This window comes from Ursus maritimus, unplaced genomic scaffold (assembly GCF_017311325.1).
Source record: "Ursus maritimus isolate PB19 unplaced genomic scaffold, ASM1731132v1 scaffold_3, whole genome shotgun sequence".
Lineage (NCBI taxonomy): Eukaryota > Metazoa > Chordata > Mammalia > Carnivora > Ursidae > Ursus > Ursus maritimus.
The window spans coordinates 60,501,738-60,523,711 of NW_024425563.1; the positions used below are offsets into that span (position 1 = coordinate 60,501,738).

The 21,974-nt window shown below is 38.2% G+C and overlaps 1 protein-coding gene across 1 annotated transcript in view; it reads right to left on the reverse strand.

Moving 5' to 3' along the window:
- The window catches only part of SCIN (scinderin), a 71,900-nt gene that overhangs the window by 15,789 nt on the left and 34,137 nt on the right, over positions 1–21,974 (reverse strand). The window contains exons 5-10 of the mRNA XM_040644235.1: positions 14,059–14,151; positions 10,256–10,388; positions 9,739–9,827; positions 8,702–8,917; positions 6,482–6,603; positions 842–932 (exon numbers count right to left, since the gene is read on the reverse strand). Of these exons, the coding sequence (XP_040500169.1) occupies positions 842–932; positions 6,482–6,603; positions 8,702–8,917; positions 9,739–9,827; positions 10,256–10,388; positions 14,059–14,151 (744 nt within the window). The remainder of the gene's footprint in view (positions 1–841; positions 933–6,481; positions 6,604–8,701; positions 8,918–9,738; positions 9,828–10,255; positions 10,389–14,058; positions 14,152–21,974) is intronic.

Genomic DNA, 21,974 nt, shown 5'->3' on the forward strand with positions numbered 1-21,974 from the left:
TTGTAAACTACTGCCATCTAGTGATTAAACTAAACATTACCATTTCATTGTGAATTTAGGATTTGACAGGCTAACAGCAATGGAAATTCATTCATTGGGTATATCAAATATTTTATTACAAAATACAGAATTTATAAATCACAATGTATGTCCTCAAAGGTTTTGCATAATTTGGTAAGCAACACTTTACAGATCAATTAAATGACACTCATGACACTCATAGTTCTATTCTATAGCTAGAAATATTTCATTCAAGAAGTGAATATAATAGTTCATGGGAAAGTAGAGTTCAGTGCATTTAAAGAATTCAGTCATCTTGCTAGTTGGTAAAAAAATAAAAAAGTTAATACGAACCCTTAAATTTAGATCTAACTTGCTTTATATATCGACTAACAAGTACCAAGACGGGAAAGAAACCAGCTGGAAGACCAGATCTGGCATCCACATCTTAGATGTTATGTACTGAAGTACCTGACTTACCTCTCTGTTTAATTGTTATCTTTTAAGAAGTAATTACACACTTACAAAGATCTGAAAACTGGAAAGTGATCAGCTGGACATAATAACTTGGGCAGAACAGTTTTATGTCAAATAACTGTCAATTCTTTTGACTCCTTAGATCTGTTAATAGTTTTTTGTTTTTTGTTGTTTTCTTTTTCAATTTTGTTTGCTCCCTCTTTTCCAGAATCTGTGAGAACTAGTATGGCATAAGAGTAGGAACATTTAAGTTGCAAAATGAAAAAAATGTAATATTTAGAAAATGTCAAATTCCCATCCCAACTAGTCATTGGGTTAGCAAAACTTTAATGTGTGTGAGTTCTGGGAGTGAAACTACCCCCACCTGCACAGCCTGTCCTCCGAGGGACCTATCCAACTGAACGGTCAGGAATGCAGATGTTGTCAGCTCGTCTCTTGTGGCATTTGCTCCTTGCCTGGAGGAACCAAAGTAAAGTAAATTAGCTTGTATTTAAGTTTTAAGACTTTCTAGTGTAGGCATTTCAGAGACTTACGTCATTAGGAAAGATCAAGATGAAACTGTTTTGACATGATACGGCCATAGAAGATATCGTTTTTTGAAAGCACTAACATTGAGCCATGAATTGCCCTGTGTATTGCCTAGAATGACACACGATAATTATATTTTTATCCTCGTTTTATAGGTAAAGAAATTGAGGCTTAGCTCCTTACATAGCTTAGCAAAGTAATCGGGTCTGTCTCATTTCAAGTTGGAGCTGCCTATTTTGGGAAACCATCTCCACAGTAAAACTAATCCATTTGAGTAGAATATGAGCCTCATCTATTAGGCTGGATATTAGAAGCATCCTATCTTCACATGAACGTTTGGTGACCATAGTAACAAATGTCTGGACCCAGAAAAATCAAGGAAAGAATCATCAGAAGTAGGTGATGGAGTGGCCCCGTTTTGTCATTCTAGCAATTCTTTAAAGGAGTTATCCATAAAACCGTAGGAGTAGCTGAACTACCAGAGACCCAGATACAGGTCAATAAATCAGTTTGTCCAGTTCATTTGCAATTTCTCTTTCTGAGGTAGCTTGTGGCTATAACCCTAGTCACTAGCTTAACCTGTAAAGCAACCTTTGGGAGATCTGCTTGTTTGATGAGTTTGTGGGTGGAAAAGCCGAAGCACTGGGCATGGTTTGTTTCTAGCCAATTCTCCCATCTCTGTCTGACTAGGGGTTAGCAGGAAAAATACTAATCCTGGAATCGGATTTCAGAAGTTAACCATATCAGGGCGTCTGGGTGGCTCAGTCGGTTAGGTGCCCGACTCCCGATTTTGGCTCGGGTCATGATCTTGAAGTCATGAGACTGAGCCCTGAGTTGGGCTCTCTGCTCAGTGGGGAATCTGCTAGAGCTTTTCTCTCTCCCTCTTCCTCTGCCCTTCCCCCCAACTCGAACACACAGGTTCACTCGCTCTCTCTTTCTAAAATAATAAATCTTAAAAAAAAAAAGTTAACCATATCTTTTCTTCTGAAACCTTAAGAGTGACCTACTTGTCCAATACCCAGAATAGATTAGCAATAACCTCCCATCTTGGGCAATACATACATACACAAACACATACACATTACCCCAAAACACTGGGTACAGGAAACATATTTTGCTTATTTCAGAATATTTCATTGCACCAACAGAGTCAAATGATATACAAATGTTCTACAAAGGGGGGAAAGAAAGAAAGAAAGAAAGAAAGAAAGAAAGAAAGAAAGAAAGAAAGAAAGAAAGAAAGAGAAAAAGACGCTCATGTTAGGCACACATTTAAAAGAAAATAAAAAATATTTCCCCTAATAAAGACACTCATAAAAATATAGTCTTTTAAAGCCAATAGCCTAAATTTTTCAGGAGCCTATAATGTTAACAAACACTTCTGTGAGCCACTGGGAGCACAGAGTGGGGAGTAACACAGAGCTGAGGATGACCGATGGGTCTGTCACCACCTGTCCCTTCTCGGTCACATCTGCAGTTCCCTGCCTATTTCTCTATTTCCTTTTTTCATTCTGTAGGAAAACATTCAACTGACTATAGACAATATCACCGAACTTTTGTCTCTATTTCCGTTTTTTTTCCCTGATGTCTTTCAACCAGCAAACCTGGAAAGCCTCACCAAACTCCTGCCTTCTGACGCTCTCAATAAATTTTTCACTACTTACTTCCAGCCTCTCTTCCACTTCATGTCAAAGTGACCCTTGCTCCCATCCACACAGATTCAGACTAATTTGCTTTATGGATCTATGACCCAGGGGGTTGAATGCTCCACTACAACTAAGACATAATAAAGTTGCTCTTTGCTTCTAGTTTTGAAAACCTATGCTTAGGGGTGGGGGGGTGTTATTAGGGTGGGGGGCAATCTACTCTGACATGATTTCTTCTTTATAAACCTTTGGCACTTGTTACTCATTAAAAATAAATGCTGCAGGAAAATAGAATATACTGCTTTAAGAGATTCATCATTGCCACTGTTCAATGTTTGTTCAATTTCAACTCCCTGACATTCCAGAGAAAAGATCACTGCTGAAATTATTTTTCTCCTACCATTCTAGAATGTAAGTGGTTTCAGAAATTTAAAAAAAAACAACACAACAAATATGTGTATTCAGTAGTCAATTTAATTCTAGTCCTTCATCTTTTACTGTGCCTCTGGACTTAACTATTTACATCCCTGCATCAAAAGTATCACATAAACTGAGGAGTTGTTTAATTTGAAAGCTAATCTTCAAGAGATCTGATTATTTTCTAAATGTCTCTTTGCTGCCTTTACAGAAGCTTTTGAAGTCCTGCAAACCATACTTTGACAAACTTACATAACATCCAGGATATTAAATGTCAAAGACTCTCAAAAGACTTTCAAATATCTAACTTATATTCTTGATATCTCACAAGAAATGATAAATTATCATAGAAACCCTGAACATGTAAAATTGGAAAGAACTAAATGACTTCTTCCTCCACCCCAGTCCCATTCCAAAGAAAGTAACTATTAAGAGTGTGGCATATTCTCACCTTTTCCCTTTCAATTTTTTACAGTGAGGGCCAAATCTGCCCTCCTCCTAAGTTTCTTATCTCAGTGAATGAAACACTACCCTCGTGTGCCTGGACCAGAAATCTGGAGTCACCCTTGATTTGGTCACCTTCCTGTTTCCCACGGCCAGTCTTTCAGATGACAAGGCCTTAATACTACAAACGCATCTTATCCGTTCCCTCCCTGTTGCTTTAACACTGAGTTCTGGCCACATTATCCTTCAGCTGGATTACAGCAACACATTCCCAATGGCCACCGATCTTCTCCCATCAGCCCATTCTTGTCAACCGAGTAATTTCTGTAGAGGAAAAGCCAATCATACCGCTCCCCCGAGCAAACTCTTTGACTGGGTCCCAATGCCCTGAAAATAAAGTTCATCCTCCCCAGGATAGTTACAAACCAATTCACAGGTTGGCTCCTTCTGATTTCTCTGATTTTATCTTTTGCTCCCTAACTTGGCTCCAGCCATATGTCGCTACTAGTAAGTTAGAACACACTTTCCCTGCATTGCTTTAGAACAATTTCTCAATTCGCTTGCCTGCCTAGCTGCTACTTCTGTTCCCACTTAGATGTCACTTCTAGGCACCCTACAAATGGGCATGGTGTCTTATCTAGAATTCCCCAAAGATCAGCTGGGTTTTATCTTAAAATCCTTCACACTTCATTGAAATGCCTGTTAATCACCTGCTTCTTTTTAAAGTATAAAATCTTGGCACATGGATATTTTTTTTTTCACCACTGTATCTTTAGTATCTATCTAGCACATATCTTGGCACATAGAAAGTGCTCGATGAATACTTTCAAACGATTTGAGAAATAGTAACTGCATTTAACATTTATCATCTGATTTAGTCTGTTTTAGTTACAGCCACATAGTTATTTATGTAGATTGCAAACTGTTAATTTTTCAAAATAGTCTCTTGAATTGCTTGTTTAGTCTTTCTTGTTTGCTCTAAGTGCCACAATCAATGATATTTTTTATATACAAAAGAGAGTTAAGAGGAAGACCAAGAAACAGAATGTAAAAGAAAAGCTGACTGAGAATGACTGATTTATCCCTATGACTGCCATACTTTGCACAAACACTTCTCTGAATTAAAATTTTGGAAGAGGAAATTGCAAAAGAAGGACATAGCTTATATCACAGTATAGCTGCACTCAGCTTTAGACTTAAAGAGAGCTGTGTATCAAGGTGTGAAATGTTACTTCACCAGTTACCACAGCTGTGAATTTGGGTTAAGTTATTTAATCTGTCTGATTCTCCCCTCCCTTTTTGTCTTTTGAAAATAACCTGGTTGTGAGGAAGACACATAATAAATGGAAACATCTAGCATTTTGCTGGCACAAACATGCTGCTCAAAAAAATGGTTGCTATGAAGATGACATCATAAACACAGAGTTAAGTGGCTAAATACATTAATCTTTGACAGGATATGATGAGAACCGTTGCCTAAGACAGTGCAGTGCCTGTTAACCATGAAAGTGCGTGTGAATCATCTGGGGATCTTGTTAAAATGTGTGTTCTGCATTAGTGGGCCAAAAGTGGGTACTGGAATTCTATATTTCTAACTAGCTCCCAGGTGATGGTGATGTTTCTGGTTCCCGGACCACCCTCTGGGTACCAACACCCTCTAGGATAAAGACGATCATCCCATCTCCTGAACTTGGTTGGGCTCAAGGCACTGGTCAGTGTAAGTGATAAGTGGTCACATACATGTGTGACCTTCATCCTTATAAGAGGATGGAGGTGACTCTGTCATCTGGTAGGACGTTCACCATAGAGAAATGTCACCATATCAGCAAAAACCTGTGTCCATGTACACTCAGGACACCTACTGAAGATTGCCATCACCATGTAGGAAAAAGTAGGATCCTGCTTCACCCTTGTACCTTCTACCCACACCTCTCAGTTTTAAGATCTTTTCTGAAAATTTTTTTCTTTTTTCCAATCTCCTCAGAACTATTTTATTTTACCCGATTTCACTTAATAAAAAGTTTGAGAAACCCACACTATATGCTTTGTTGCAAAATCCCCATCCCTTTGGAATAGCCCAGCATGGTATGTATACTTGACTTACCAGATTGGACATTCCCCATTGATCAGGGTCTTGGCACTGGACTCTTAAGTAAATTTAACCTTCAATTAAATCATTATGCAAAACCATGTAAGATGTGGATACACTGGCATTTTTTTCTCATTTATTGCCACAAATTTCATGAGGACCAAGGATAAAATGCATCAATTTGAGGTCTCCAGAGTATGAAACAGAATCATAAATGACATATATCCCTTAGAGGGTTTGCCTCACTGCAGCTTTGCAGCTCCAATTAGGATGGACTTCTATGCATTTTAATAATAAGAATACGTGGTAGCCAGTGCTGGCCAACTGGAGTTAGCTTGCATAGGAAGTGAGATATTCAACTACACATTCATTAAAAGAACACTATGTTTGGATACCAAAATCTTTTTCCTAGACTAGAAAAGATGATTTTTTTAAAGATGATTTATTTATTTATATGAGAGAGACAGTCTGAATGTACATGAGTGGGGGGAGGGGCAGAAGGAGAGGGAGAGAGAATCTCCAGTAGAATCCCCGCTGAGCTGGGGGCCTGAACCAGGGCTTGATCTCACCATCCTGAGATCTTGACCCTGAGATCATGACCTGAGCTGAAATTAAGAGTTGGAGGCTTAACCAACTGAGTCACCCAGGTGCCCCTACAAAGGCTGATTTTTAACTAACCCTTCCTGCTTGTGGACAAGAGCTACAAAATATAGTCAGAAGTCATAACTGAAAGAAAATACCACATGCATGCTATACAAATCTCACTGGGGTAACTATCGGATAATTCTACCCCATATCCCACAGAATTTAATGAAATGTAACTTCGGAGCAAAATCTGTCCTCCTTGGAACTTGAGATCTTAAGAAAGAGGAAAACTTACCACGTGTAGATGATCTGTCCTCTGGGATAAGTGTAGAGTATAATGTAGCAGTCACCACCATAGAACTCACCATATGAGTTCTGGTCAATTTCAATCCTACCATTATTTTCTACACGCCAAATCTGAAAGGAACGGAATGTGTGTACCAAAATTAAAATTTTCTTGATCTAATAGTACTTCTCAGGAGTTAAATTTTTTTTTTTTTTTTGGTGTACATCTATTGTTAAACAACTTTTAAATTACTTTTCTAACTAGCTTAAAAATTAAGCAATGAGAAGAAATTTTATCAGTTTGACAGTTTGTTCACTGATTTTTTAAGTGCATACATATATACACTATATATATATATACACTATATATATACATACTATATATATATACATATATATATATATATATATATATATAGTAACCTCCATAGTACTTAACTCAGTCCTGAGCGTATTAATACATACCTACCTTTTGATTGATTAGTGAAAATAACACGAGACTCCAGGGGAACAATGAACTAAAATATTTAGCTCAGAAATATGTTTCTTAACTTGCATAAAATATTTCATCCAATGGGAGATAACTTGTTTATTAAAACAATTTTTTACCCTGCACAGTAAGGCATGAAACTATTATTTCCTTAGGCAAGAGTGGCAGATCGGGACCAAATAATCAAGATGCCAGTTGCTTGACTATTTTCAAGAGGCACCACCTAGGCATAAGACTGAAAAGATAAAAGTAGGCAGAACCAGTTTTTTTTTTTTTAGTTTCTCATCTTCATCACAGATTAAAGACCCTTCAAGTTGGAGAGATGAGAGCTATAGATGGACCAGGAAAGTAACATGGGAGAGCGTGCCAAGCACTGTGCGCCTGCCCCTCCTGGGACGGCGGCGGGGGGTGGGTGGGTGGGAGGATATACTCCTTGCTTTGAAATTTGGAGATGAAGGAACGATAGTGCTTTCCGAGAGAAGCACAACATCCTGGTGAGCAGGGGAGAACCAACAGCACTGCCAGGCTAAACTCAAAAGCCTAGAGAAAGCCCCCAGGCTTCCGAAGTCCTGGGATGACTCAGGACTTCTCAGAGACAACGTGACCTGACAAAAGGAGACTACAGCTGGGACATGGTGCTGGGGAGGCAAATCTGCCACGAGGCTGTCCTGCTGTGCTGAGCTGCAGAAAAGCATATGTGAGACCAGAAGCTGATATTCCTTGGACAATGGCCAGGAGGGCCACTTCCCCCTTTGCACTTCCCACAACCCCTGGATGGCTTAGATGCACACTTCACGTCTTTGAAAAGAGGCAAAACTACTTCTTTAAATCTCTTTCCCATACACTTTGTTCCAAACATTGTTCCAAGATAAAATACTCAATTCCTGCCCTCAAGGAACTAACGAGAGGGCTAGGAAGAAAAATAAACAGTTTTGCAGTCCTTAGATGATAGTTCTGTGAAAAATATTGCTTGTGGTTTGAGCACAGAAAAAGGCTGCTCCAGGGCAGAGGGAAGGCTTCTCAAAGAGGTGCAGCTTGTGCCCTCAGGCAGTGGAAGGTTGAGACAGTGAGGAGAGCAAGGATCAAATCCTGGCAGACCTTGCAGGTCCAGCTGAAGATGGACAGTCTCAGGAAGACTATGGAGAGCCATTAAAATATTTCATAATAAGATGTAACATTACCCAGTTAACTCATTAAGTTAGGTGACTCAAGAGTACAGGGTGAAGGAGAGTTGAATTAGGGAGAATTATTAGGGGGTTGTTAGCAATTTTTGTCAAAAAAAGGGAATAATCAACAAATAATTTGAATGCTCTAAAAATATCTGTGCTTTTAGCACATGCCCAGTTTGCTTCTGTGAATAACTAATGGTCGTTGGTACATTCAGAGCAACTTGCCCTCACTGGACAATCCCAGTTCCAGGAGCCGGAGCAATTCTGGACCAGGCAACAAGATGTCTGGGTTCCACGTCACATCTCTAAGATGATGATGAGGTGATCTTGCACAAATCACCTAACTTCTTGGAATCTCAACACACACATTGTAAAATAGGATTGAAAGTCAAAGAGTATCTCTTCCAGCTTTAAATTCCCTGATTTAACATACAGTCATGGACCACCTTTATTAATAAGTAAAATTAACAAGTAAAATGACAAAGTTTGTAGTCTTCTGAAGTTACATTTCCAGGTGTACCGGCATAAGTGGGCTTGATGAAAACAAACACAAACAGAAATAGCCAAATACCTCTACTTTGCCGGAACCATCATCCACCATATTGTGCTGGGCGGCCATCTGCGGAGAAGTATGTAGTTTTGAGGCATCAAATGGAATTTGTTTTATTCGAGCCACTTTCTCGGTGACACAGACTTTCCCAAAGCCATCACTCTGATCTTTGTCTCTCCAGTCCTTAAAGAACTGTTTGAAGATTGGTGTTTCCCCTCCTTCTGGAAGAACTTGAATCTAAAATTGAAAACAACAAAAATTATTATAAAAAGAAAATAGATTGAGGAAAAACATTCATCCAGGAGTGGAGAAAAAGCTAAGGAAATGAAAAGACTGTCTTGGGTTCTGTGATGACAGATGTAAACTTAGAAGCTGGGATCCATAAGTGAATGTAAAATGGAAGATTATCAGATATGAAGGTCAAACAATCCAACTCTGCTTTTTGTCACAACTAAAGTGATTGCCACTGAATTTCGATGTTTGAAGTAAGAACAAAGTTCTTTCATGTTCTCATAATAGTCAAATACGTATGACTTTTTTTCTGCATTCAGTTTATAAGAGATCTGTGACCTGGAAGAAATGATTTCATTGTGTTCCTTGTGCCAGGACACAAAACTGAAGAGAAAGGATGAGGGTGAAAGACTCAGAAAGGGAAGAGTAACTAGTCAGGTGTCTAAGCTGATGTTGATGAAGCCAAATACTATCTGGGTATTAGCCCATGTCTGCACAGTTTGCTCTAAGGATTAACTCGAAAGTGCTCTCAGTTCATTCAACTGTGGTCAATTATTTTAACTGAAATGCTGTGGAGGAAGCAGATGGGGTCTTTTTTCATCATGCAGCCCCATGGAAGGTCTGATCTCCAGTTTCTGCAAAATTCCGTCCTCTACAAAGCTATGGTTCTAGGGACACGGGACACAATGTGGCACACACATAAGGGAAGCATGACTTCCATGCATATGTTACTTTGAACCAAATTCTCTCATGAAATTTGTGGAGATAGAATGAGCTCCCACATTTAAAATTTTTTTTCTAGCCAGCTCATTTCCACACACACTTACTTGGGTATTGGTGGAATAATTCATTTGCTTTAGGAATTCTTCAGCTGTCTTCATTGCAGCCTTTCTCTCCTGGGGATTAGCATCTTTACCTAAAATGGAAGATAAATGAAAAAGACAGAATCTCAGAGAGGGAATATATTATATGATTACAAAACATTCGCACACCAAGCAATAAACATAATTATAATTTAATTTTAATATGACACTGAGAATGGCAAAAATTTCCTGGTATGTTAAATATATTTAATAATATCATAATGATCTCTATCTATATATATACACAAAAGATTCTTTTTATATTGCCCTAATGCTTTCTTTAACCCCATCATTCCTGACAAATGATACTAGTAGGAATAAAACATGGTTTTGATGTCTGCATTTTATATGAGCTATTTACAGATCAAGTCTCAAAATGATAGGCTTTGTTTTTTTTAATCAGAAAATATGTTTTCTTTACCTTTTCAAAGAAATAGTTGTAAATCTGAAGCACAGCTACACTGTCAATGGCATTTTTTACCTTTCCATACGAAAATTTGTTTTGCAGCACCGTGGTCCAAAATAAAGCATTCCTCAGAAAGCAGCATTGCCATGGAGAAGGGGTTTTCTTCTGCAACCACAGTCACTCTCATAGATCCACTGGCATCTGAAACCTAATATAAAAACCATGAGCTTGTTTGCAGGTAATAAAAATGTTCTAAAATTATATTATGGTGATGGCTATGTAACTCTGTAAATGTAATAACAACCATAGAATTGTATACTTTAAATGGGTAGGGTATGTAAATTATATCTCAACAAAGCTATTAAAAAACAACAACAACAACAAAGATCCATGAGCCAAATTATACCCTAAAAGGCTTTTTAAAAGGCCTTTGGACAATCAACAAAACTAAAAGACAATCTATGGAATAAAATGGGAGAAGATATTTTTGAATGACATATCTGATAAAGGGTTAGTATCCTAAATGTACAAAGAACTTATATAACTCAACACCAAAAAAACCCAAATAGTCCAAATAAAAATGGGCAAAAGACATGAACAGACATTCCTCCAAAGAGGACATACAGATGGACAACAGGCAAACAAAAAGATGCTCTTCGTCACTTATCATCAAGGAAATAAAAATCAAAACCATAATGTGATATCATTTAAACCTGTCAGATTGGCTAAAATCAAAACACAAGAAAAAACAAGTGTTGGCAAGAATGAGGAGAAAAAGAAACTTTCATGCACTGTTGGTGGCAATGCAAACTGGGGCAGCCACTGTGGAAAACAGTGTGAAAGTTCTTCAAAAAATTAAAAATAGAATTACCATATAATGCAGTAATTCCACTACTGGATATTTACCCAAGAATATGAAAACACTAATTCAAAAAGATGTATATGCACCCTATGTTTATAGCAGCATCCTCTACAATAACCAAATTATGGAAATAGCCTAAGTGTCCATTGACTGATGAATGGATAAAGAAGATACTGTGTGTATATAAACAATGGAGTATTACTCAGCCATAAAAAAGAATGAAGTTTTGCCATTTGCAGCAACATGGATAGATATAGAAAGTATAATGCTAAGTGAAATAAGTCAGAGAAAGACAGGTACCATATGATTTCACTCATATGTGGAATTTAAGAAACAAAACAAATGAACAAAGGAAAAAGAGAGAGAGAAAGAAACCAAGAAACAGACTCTTAACTATAGAGAACACACTGATGGTTACCAGAGGGGAGGTGGGGGGGATGGGGGAAACACGTGAAGGGGTTTAAGAGCACACTTATCATGATGAGCGCTGAGTAATGTATAGAATTGTTGAATCACTATATTATACAACTGAAACTAAGATAACTCTATATGTTAAATATATGGAATTTTAAAAAAGTCTTTTGGGGTAAAATAACCATTAATAAAAAGTTAAGTTTCAACACTGGACCTAAAGCATCAGAAAATAATAATGATAATAGTAACGGCAAAGGTTTGTTGAGATATCTATATAATAGGCACCAAGCGATGAACTTTACATAATTATTTACTAGTTTTTATACCAATCTTTTCAACTAGGTAATAATCTTACACTCATTGCACACACACAAAAGCTAAAGCTTAAACATTTATTTATTGAACATTTACTGAGTGCCTACCATATACCCAGCACTATGCTAAGAAGGTACTGGCACATTACAGTCTATGTTTATAGACTATTTTCAAATTAGGTCCTGTAATTTAAGTATACTTTGTGTAAACTGTCAAAGTAAATTTCCTCTGTCACAAATAGTTATTTATTTAGACTCTTGAAGTTTGGAAATAACCACAGAACATTTTTTTTTTTAGGGGCACCTGGGTGGCTCAGTCAGTTAAGTGTCCACCTTCGGTTCAGGTCATGATATCAGGGTCCTGGGATCAAGCCCCGCAGGGGGCTCCCCGCTCAGCAGGGAGTCTGCTTCTCCTGCTCCCTCTGCCCCTCCCCCTGCTTGTGTGCACTCTCTCTCTCTCTCTCTCTCTCTGTCTCAAATAAATAAAATCTAAAAATAAAAATATTTTTTAAAAAGAACAATTTTTTGAAGCTGGAGGTGGTATTGCAAAACTGAAAGTGATATTAATGCCCGGGTTAGAATTCCCTGTTTTTCAAAGGCCAGCTTGTAGCTGCAAGGTACCTGGGCACCTGATAAATATGAAGATTCCAGGACTCTCCCTAGATCAGTGCTGGAGTTTTGCAGCATTGTGGTGGAGCTTGAATTCGGGTTTTGTTTTTTTTTTTTTTTAGAAATTGCCTAGGTGACTCTGCTTCCCAGCTTTGTTCTGCAATCCCAAATTAAAGTATTTTCAGATTTTGTATTTTACATATATGCAATACATCATATATCCACCAGAGGGAGCAATGATGCAGGGTTAACATCTTCACATTTTAAAACATTTCTTTAGTTGTTAATGCTGTCCAAGAGGGAGAATGGTTTTATTTGATGATGTGGCATAAAAGATACTTGCTACGCTGTTGAAAATGGGTTTTAGAAACAGTAATGGAAAACAAGGGTGCCATGAAGTCTTTATCTTTTAATTTTTATTTATTTATTTATTTATTTATTTATTTATTTATTTATTTATTATTTCAGAGAGAGAGAGAGAGCGCGAGCACATATGCAGGGGGAAGGGCAGAGGGAAAGGTAAGAGAGAATTCCAATCAGACTCCACACTGAGCTCGCAGCCTGGGGAGATGCAGATCCCTCGACACCGAGATCACCACCTGAGCTGAAACCAAGAATCCCACGCTCCACTAACTGTGTCACCGAGGCGCCCCCTCGAGGTCTTTAGAATAACAATTTCTGTGCAGCTTATATTAAAATCATCAGTATTTAGCAGAAGTCATAACCATATTTTCCTTTGCCGTCTAGGAAGAAAATAATCCACTTCCCCTTTACAAAACACGAGTTATTAGACACAAATTAGTAACCTGATTTTCATTCACAATCAGTTTCTGAACTAGAAGTTCCCTTAAAGAACAGCAAATGTAACTCCTTCCTGTGATGACTGATGACTAGTTAGTTCTGCAGGGAGATTAATGGTCTGCTCCAAATCACGCGCTTGGAAAGTTACAAGGGGGAGGGAACTCTTGAAGGATCCCATTTGAGCGGTCTCCTCCACGGGAATATCTGTGACTTCTGTTACCTTCACCAGAAATAAAATCTTAAAATTCTGGAGTTGAGCCTGAATAATCTTCTAATGGCATCTGTCTCTCTCTCTCTCTCTCTCTTTTTTTTTTCAGATAAGGAAACTGAGACCCAGCATGGTCATATCTTGCCCCAGGTCATCCAGTGGGTCATCACCACAGAGGTGACATGGAACTAGGTGTCCAATGCCCAGAACAGGGTTGTTTTTGCCCTGTTTCTTCCCAGCTGTTTGGTTTGATAGCTTTGCCCTCCTGTAACAAAGAAAGCCTTTATCATGGCTAAACAGGATATTTCAAATAATTATCAAAATTTTATAAGAAAAAACTTACTGAGTATTTTTATTCCATGAGGGAAACATTTTCTTGAATGTCATATATCAAAACATATTATTGCAAACTAGCACAGCAACATTATATAATTATATTTAAGTTGTAGCAATAATTTCACTGATTATTTGACATTTTTAATAAAAATAACAAAAAGTAATAAAAAGAGGAATTTCAACAAACAGACTAGAGCAAAGAATGGATTCCACCTACACAGTGCTCTTTGAGAGCAACGAGAATTATCAACGGTAGCAGAGTCCCTTCCAGATCAGGTCTCCTGGCTGTATCTAGTCTAATAAAACCAAGAGAACTCACTAACAGTGAACTCACCATGTAGAGTTTAGCCATTTTCCTGTTGGTTATGTCTGCTACAGTGTCGTCATCATCGTCTCCATCCCTAAGCTCCGGCTTTGTCCCTAAAACCTGGAAAAAAGTGAACAGATAAAAGATACGGACCTCTCATTAAAGGATGCAGAGTTTAAAGGATGCAGAGTTTTTAAAAAAAAAGTAAACTCTTATATTTCTAAAGACATAGATTATAAAATATTTGCAATTAAAATGACCAGGCTCAAACATTTCTCACCAATCATACTGCATGGATCAAATGAATCAATTGCATTAACACTGAGTCTGCTCATGATGTGAACTTCCAAGAAAGTAAAATCCTACACTTGAAAGCATAGATGTTCATATTATTGAAGACTAGAAGGAATCAATTAAATTATAAAATATGAGTTCTAAATTCACTTCCATAACAGATTTCTTCTTGTGACCTCTGCTTCTAGAAGCAATCTATAGGCTTAATTACAAAAATCTTGGATCAAATTTCTATTTGAGGGTAGAGTACCATTAACATTAGATAAAGGGCAAATTCTTGACTACACGATGCTATATTTCCTCCTGTATATTTGGCACTAGGAACAGTGTCTGGAGCATAAGAGATGCTCCATAAGTAACTATCAGATGAATAAATGAATGTATTTATTTTCTGCATATATGATACAATCCCAAAGTTCAAGTACATAAAGCATTAGTAGAAAGTACATTTAAATCTGCTTTGATTTTCCACACACTACAATCACAAAAAAAGAGGTATATATAGCAACTTGACCAAATTAAATGACACAAATATAGAACGTTAAGGACAGGAAAAAAATATAAACTTACTCTAAACAATGACTTTTATAATAACATAAGCACAAATTCAAGTTTAGAACATGCAATTTAGACTCAATAAATTCAGTAGAAGATTGATAGCAGCAAATGATTTTATCCACAGAGATGCACAGGAATTTTGTCTGGTGGAGATAAAACTGATTTCTGCCCTGGAGAAGACGCCAGCTCGGCATTTATCAGCAAATTCATCTCAACACTGATCACCCATTCACTTGTCTGTTCTTTGGATTCTTCTTCAAACTAATATAATATATTACTAGTTCTCTTATTTTTTAAAAAGATTTTACTTACTTATTTGAGAGATAGAGAGAAAGAGAGCGTGAGCAGGGAAGAGGGGCAGAAAGAGAGGGAGAAGCAGACTCCCCACTGAGCAGGGAGCCTGACATAGAGCTTGACCCCAGGACCCGGCATCATGACCTGAGACACCCAGGTGCCTTTTACTAGTTTTTTTTTATTAATGAATGACTTAAATAAAATCTTTGATATGGTTATTTTATATTGATATGAGAGTCATGATTGTATTTGTTTGAAACCACCTTTTAACACCTAGTACCCTCTTGTCTAAACCACATGTATTGAACTCTGTTTATATATTTATTGCCTTTTATTGTGTATTACATGTGTTCCGCTAACCCTTCTCAAGTGCTACTGTGTGCCATGCCAGGGACTTTATAAATTTTGTGTAAAAGATGCTTTCAGAGGCGCCTGGGTGGCTCAGTTGGTTAAGCAGCTAACTCTTGTTTTCCGCTCAGGTCCTGATCTCAGGGTCGTGAGACTGAGTGTTGCGTCGGGCTCCACCCTGGGTGTGAAGTCTGCTTTGGATTCTCTCTCTCCCTCTGCCTCTGCCCCCACTCTTGCGTGCTCTCTCTCTCTCAAAAGATAGAAATTAAAATAAATAAAAAAATAAAATATGCTTACATATCCCTACTTACCAGATACCAGTCTAAGAACATTAGATTTATTAAGACATTTCATCGTCACGTCAACTGGGCACTGTTACTATTCCATTTTATGCCTCAAGAAACAGACTAAGTAACTTGCCCACCGTCACAGAGCTTACAACTGACAAAGTCAAGATTTGAACTCTGGCTCCAGAGTGGGTGCCCTTAACTAGCACGCTGTGTGCGTCTGTGGGCACTTCAAAAAGGTCTTAATTGTGTAGGCCTAGTCTCTGGAGATAAAGCAGAAGGTGTCTCGCAGCAAAGACTGTACAGGGAACACTCTTAGTTCTCCCTTTCTGATGAGAGCAATAGTAGCATGTCTACTGCACCGCACACACGCTAGTTAATACGGTGATAGTGTTTCGCCCTCTTCCCTCCACAGCTGTTCTCAACTCTCCCCAAATCCTCTCTCCACTCCCCTTCCTAGCGGCTCTGCCCATGCTGTGGGCATCAAAGGCTGCTGGAGGGAAGGTCTCCCATCACATCAGGGTGTCATGAGAGCAAACAGCTCTTCAAATAAGATATGACAGTGTTCAACCAACCTGAGAGTGCTACCAAGGAATGTAAAATTAAGCAATAATACTTCTTTACCCATAAAATTGTTACAAGTTAGGAGACAACTGACAACATCCGATGCTGGGAAAGATTCTGCTTTCTACCAAGCACTCTCTGGTGAGAAGGCAAATTCTCGAAAGTGCCTAGAAGTAGGTAACAGAAACCCAATAATTCTATTCTAGCAGTTTATTCCAAGGAAATAATTAAAATACATGCAAAGAGTCAACCTAATAAATACATCACAGCATTTTATAATATTAAAAAATGCAAACCACGTAAATGTCCAACATGAAAGGGATTCATTAAATAAATTAGGCTGTATTGATAGAAGGACATTAAAATATTATAAAAATTATGTGATGGTCAGGAAAATGTTCATAATATTTAGTATAAATTTAGCTTGCAAGGCATTATCTACAGTATGAACTGTTTCTTGTGAAAGCAGAGATACATACAGGAAAACAAAGATTAGGAAGGATTTAGTTATTTTTTCCTCAAAAGGTGGGACTTGGGGATATATTTTTTCTCTATTGTGACTATGTATATTTTGCAAAATTTCAATAACAGATATATGTCTTTTTATAAATAAAACTGTAAACGCTTTTATTAAATAAAAAATACTGACCTCTTGTTTTTCTATTTATTTTCTCTCCCCAGTGGAAACAGCTGGCACTTCATTACTTCAAATGGAGTAATTACAACTGCCTTTTAACTTAAAATCTACCTTAGGCTTCTCCCTTAGGCTTCCTCATTCACTTCATCAAAGCATAGTAACTATTCTTGATGGATTCCTAAATGCTCTAGGCATTTTGATCAGAGAAACTTTTCTTAATGTAAAGACCTAGAAGTGGCCACCAGTGACAAAGGGGCCTTAATTTTTCAGCTAGAAATTAAGTGATTCCAAAGGTCATAGGTGCTATTTTGTTACAGATGTGATATGGGTAGAAAAATGAGAATATCTTTATCTTCTCTCTGTTTGTCCATAACATAATGGAAATGTTTAACAACTTAAGACACTACTCTAAGTACATTAGAGGGGTTGGAAATTTGTGGAAATAAAATTTTGTTCTAAGCCAAAGTAGACCTTCTGTTCTCTGATCAAAATGCCTAGTACGAAAAGAAAGGATAATATGTGCTCTGGACGAAGGACAATACCTAACTCAAGACTCCAGATCACTCTGGATGAAAATGTTCCAAGTTGGTGTCAAGTCCCCAAAGCATTTAACATAGAGGGTCTTATATGGTTCTCAACTGTGATTTCAGCTTGACAGATCAGGAAAATGAGGGTGAGAGAAGTTAGGAGTTTTGCCTGAAGTGCAAGTCTTATAAAGAATAAAGCAAGGACGCAAACCCCAAGCCTCCCAACTCCCACCGCAGTGGCCCCCACAGCAAAGAAGACATCACAGTCTTCTTACCCGCATCACTTTAGTATGCATGGCTCTTTGTACTCTCACCAAAAACAAAGGAAGCTCTCAGGTCCTAAGAGCTAACATTTTAATTACCTAGAAATTCTTCTGTCTTATTTCCTTTCCCTAACTGGAAAAAAAAAAATCTGTCACTTGTTAACATATGGTGAATAGAGACAAATTATAAAGGTGATATATAGCCCTGTTTGGTTTATTTTCTTGCTTCCAGGAATTTTATGGCCTAGGTCAGACAAATATTTGATATCAGGAAAGACATACAGAGATACAAAATTACAGACAATTCTGAGAAAACCTGTGACCCCGTTTAGCTAGTTCCACCTAATCTTCCAACATTTGCTCTCCTGACCTCAGTGTGTGCTTCCCTGCCTCTGAAATACCTCTATCCCATTACTGATAAATAAAAAAAAAAGGGTAACTTAATATATCAAATAGTGGGTAAAGTTATTTTAGACTGAGAGAAAACATGTCAAGTCCATGTTTGGATAAAAGGATAAAGTGAATACGAGTCTGCAAGAGAGGTTTGGTTATTTAATAATCTGGGCCAGGACTGTCCAATAGAATCTTCTGTAACTGAAATATTCCATCTCTGTCTTGTTCAATATGGTAGTCATTAGCTACCTGCAACTACTGAGCACCTGATATGTGGCTAGTGTAACATGGTAACCAGATTTTTAATTTAATTAATCTTGACTAACTTAAATCAGAATTTAAATAGCCATTTGTGTCTGACAATGCTGTATTTGACAGTGTAGCTGTAGAGGGCTCAGGGACCACTGTGGCCTTGGAGAACTCACCATGATGCAGGTCTGATCCTCAGTGTGACAGTAACATCACCATATTAGAGATTAGATTTAGAGGGTCCAACTCACAAGAAAGTCAACTCCTAAGTTATTATAATATAGAGAATAAATTTACAAGTTATTATACTATGGAAAGCTAACTTACAAGATACTATAACATGGAAAAGGCTAACTCACACATTATTAAAATACATAAGCCAGAATGCCAACTTATTAAATTAAAGCAGTTGTCTTAACTGGCTACATGTTAGAACCCTCTGGGGAGTTATGATAATGACTACTAAAGTCTGAATCTGAGCCCAAAATTCTGATTGAAGCCCTGGCACTTTTGTATTTTCAAGCCCTCTGGGCCTGGTTCTGTGATATATTCAAGTTTTTGGTGGCATCAGCTATATTAACCTGGTTCATCCATTTCAACCATCAGGACAGGTCTGCCAAGCATTTCTGATGTTCAAATAGCTTCTCAGGGAACCCCTCCCTGAACAAATTGTCATGGCCTGGCAGTCAGGACGCTGCCGCAGAGCAAATCTCAGGTAAAGATTTTACCTGCCTTTTCTGGAAATCATTAATTTTTTTTTTTTTTTTGTAAGGCCACAAACCCATTTGGACATTTCTACCTGATTAGTGCTTGAATAGACACTCCCATTGTTTGCCTCTGGAGTTTCTAATCTGTATGTTTCACAATGACCATCACCCCTTTCTTCTTCACAATCCTCATTTGGTAGGATCTGGCACTCTGAGCCGGATGGACCTACTACTGGGTGACTCTGTGACCTTGTTTCCACACTTAAAATGGTCTGATAATTAATACCATTCACAAACATCATGATGATTAAGTGAAATAATGTATGTGAAGTGACTGTCACTATACCTGGCACGTTGTGAGAACTCCACAAAAGTCAGGTCTAATCCTTTCTCCACCCTTATATACATTGAATGAAACTTGCCTTGTTTAAAGGGTCATTCTCTCTCCTTGGTATGACCTTGCCAATCACTACTCTGATACTTTGCTTGATGATTTAACCACTGAACTTCTTGCCACGCACCTTCCTGTGGACTTACATTTACTTATTCACTCATTACTTGTTAATGTCTCAATCTAGTAATGTCATTAAGTAGTCTCTATGTCTTGACAGTGTACCCTTGTCAAAGTCTTATATCTTAGACTTAAAACTACAAGACGAAGACAAATCTAATATCCCTCTTCAAGCAAAACCTGAAGAATAATCTCCTTGAATCAGCAAGGGAATAATTACTAATGCTGAGAAGGAAAATAAGACAGAGTAATCTCTTCTCTTCTTTGAAGTTTCTCCACAATTGAGGTATGTAGGATGCCATTAGTCCTTGGTTATAAAGCGGATTCTCTGGTCTACCCATGTGTTTCAATCATATCTCCTCATTTAGTCCTGTACACATGACCTGATCTTGGTGAGTCAGCACACATCAGTTACAGTTTATCGATCAGTAAGGTTGATGTATGGAGTGTCTATGATATATCAGCACCATAGGAAAGAGTTGGGGCTATAATGATTAATAAGTAAGCTGTGGCCCCTGTCCTCAGTGAGCTAGCTGACTTTCAGTGCAGAGATGCTAAATAGGTTTCGCCCGTCCTTGCTAAATATGGGAGGCGGCTGGGGGAGTCTGCAGGGAGATTCTGAGGTTGCTTCCAAATTCAGTGAGGAAGTTTAACATGATCTGCCAGTTATTACACTCATGGACAGGTAGAGGAAGTGGGAGGACACATTCCATTTGTTTTCAACCCTAAATACATGAAAATAGCGTTAAGGATTCTCAAATTCAGGGATGTGTAGAGAGTGTATCTTGTCCAGAGAGGAGCACCCTCCTTCTCTCAAGACTGGCTCTCTAACATAATGCCTCTGGGCCTCTCCCCTCATCACTTACTGCTCATTTTCACCAACTTTGGAGATTACCAGAAGAAAACTACTATTGGTTGGGTGAGGGGAGGAATGGAGAAGAAGAAACTGCCTTTCTTCTCCAGGTTCTTCTTTTGAGGTGACAAGAAGACGCAGACCTTCATACACATATGTACGTATTTACACAGATTTATTTCATTTTATCTCCTTCTATCGCTTTAGGGAGGGGTAAGCAAACCTGATTTATAAATTCCCTTTAATTGGATTAAGCCAAGTTTTATGGCAGGAGAGTTATGAAAACTTGCTCTCCATCTACATAATTCAGAAAATTTCCCAACACGAAAATTTAACCGCGCAAACTCAAAATGGCTTTCATATACACTGGAAGGTGCTTGAAAAATATTTCCATACTTTCTATACTCACATTAAAAAATGTATTTTCCTTCCAAGAAAATGTCTACCCCAATTACCCTGTATTACCCTCTATAGTCGGGATGAAAGGTTTTATGCCAACAGTGAGAGATATGAAACAAAGGGACAAGCCAGGCTGAGTACAAACATTACTAAAGGTATTATGATATGGCATACAGAAAATAGGTATGATCGTCAAAAGCATGTGGCATAATTCTTGAAGTTCTAAGATAACTTCACAGCAGATGGGATTCCCATCTCTCTGTATGTTTAAGATGGTTGCGCTGTAATAAAGACTGCCTGGGGAGTCGCCACTCTCCCATCCCCATTTTCCCTTGAGCAAGCTAGGCAACTTCTCCATGACTGACTTCCTTCATCTGGAAAATGAGGATATACGGACCCCATCAATGCTCTGCCCACCTCACCTTGGTCTACCTCAGAGGTCATCTGGGAATAATTTCTTCAAGGTCTGATGGGCTTATCTGGCCACCGAGCTGTACTGTATCCACACACAGGGAAGGCTGGAAATCTGGGGAGTTAACACCCAAGGAGTGACCCTCAACCCATGAAGGATGAGAATTACTGGCTAAATCCTGCAGCAACCTCAACCACCTGTGGGCTGATTCTGAAAGGGTGTTCGAGAGTTTCTCATAGGCACTAATCCCCAGTGCCCCATAGCACTAAACTACTTATTTACAAAGTGTTGCCTCACTTTACTCCTATTTGCTGCTTCCAGGATCATCTTCCAAACAAACACCTGCCCCCCAAGTCCTTGTTGGCTTTTGGAGGAACACAAACCAAGACAGGGGGTAACAGATGTATCCACTTCCTGGGGCTGGGGTAAGAACTAAATGAGCTCATTCTTGTAAAGCCCAGAGAAGAATGCCCGTCACATGGTAGGCACTGGCTGGTTGCCATGACAGTGGCTGTTGTTACCGCCTCTACGGCAAAAAACAAAACAAACAAAAAACAACTATCACAAAATTTTTCTTAGGTGATGGAATTTCTGGTTTAATGATAAGTACTTGTATGATATAAAGAAAGTGCAACTAGGAAGATTAA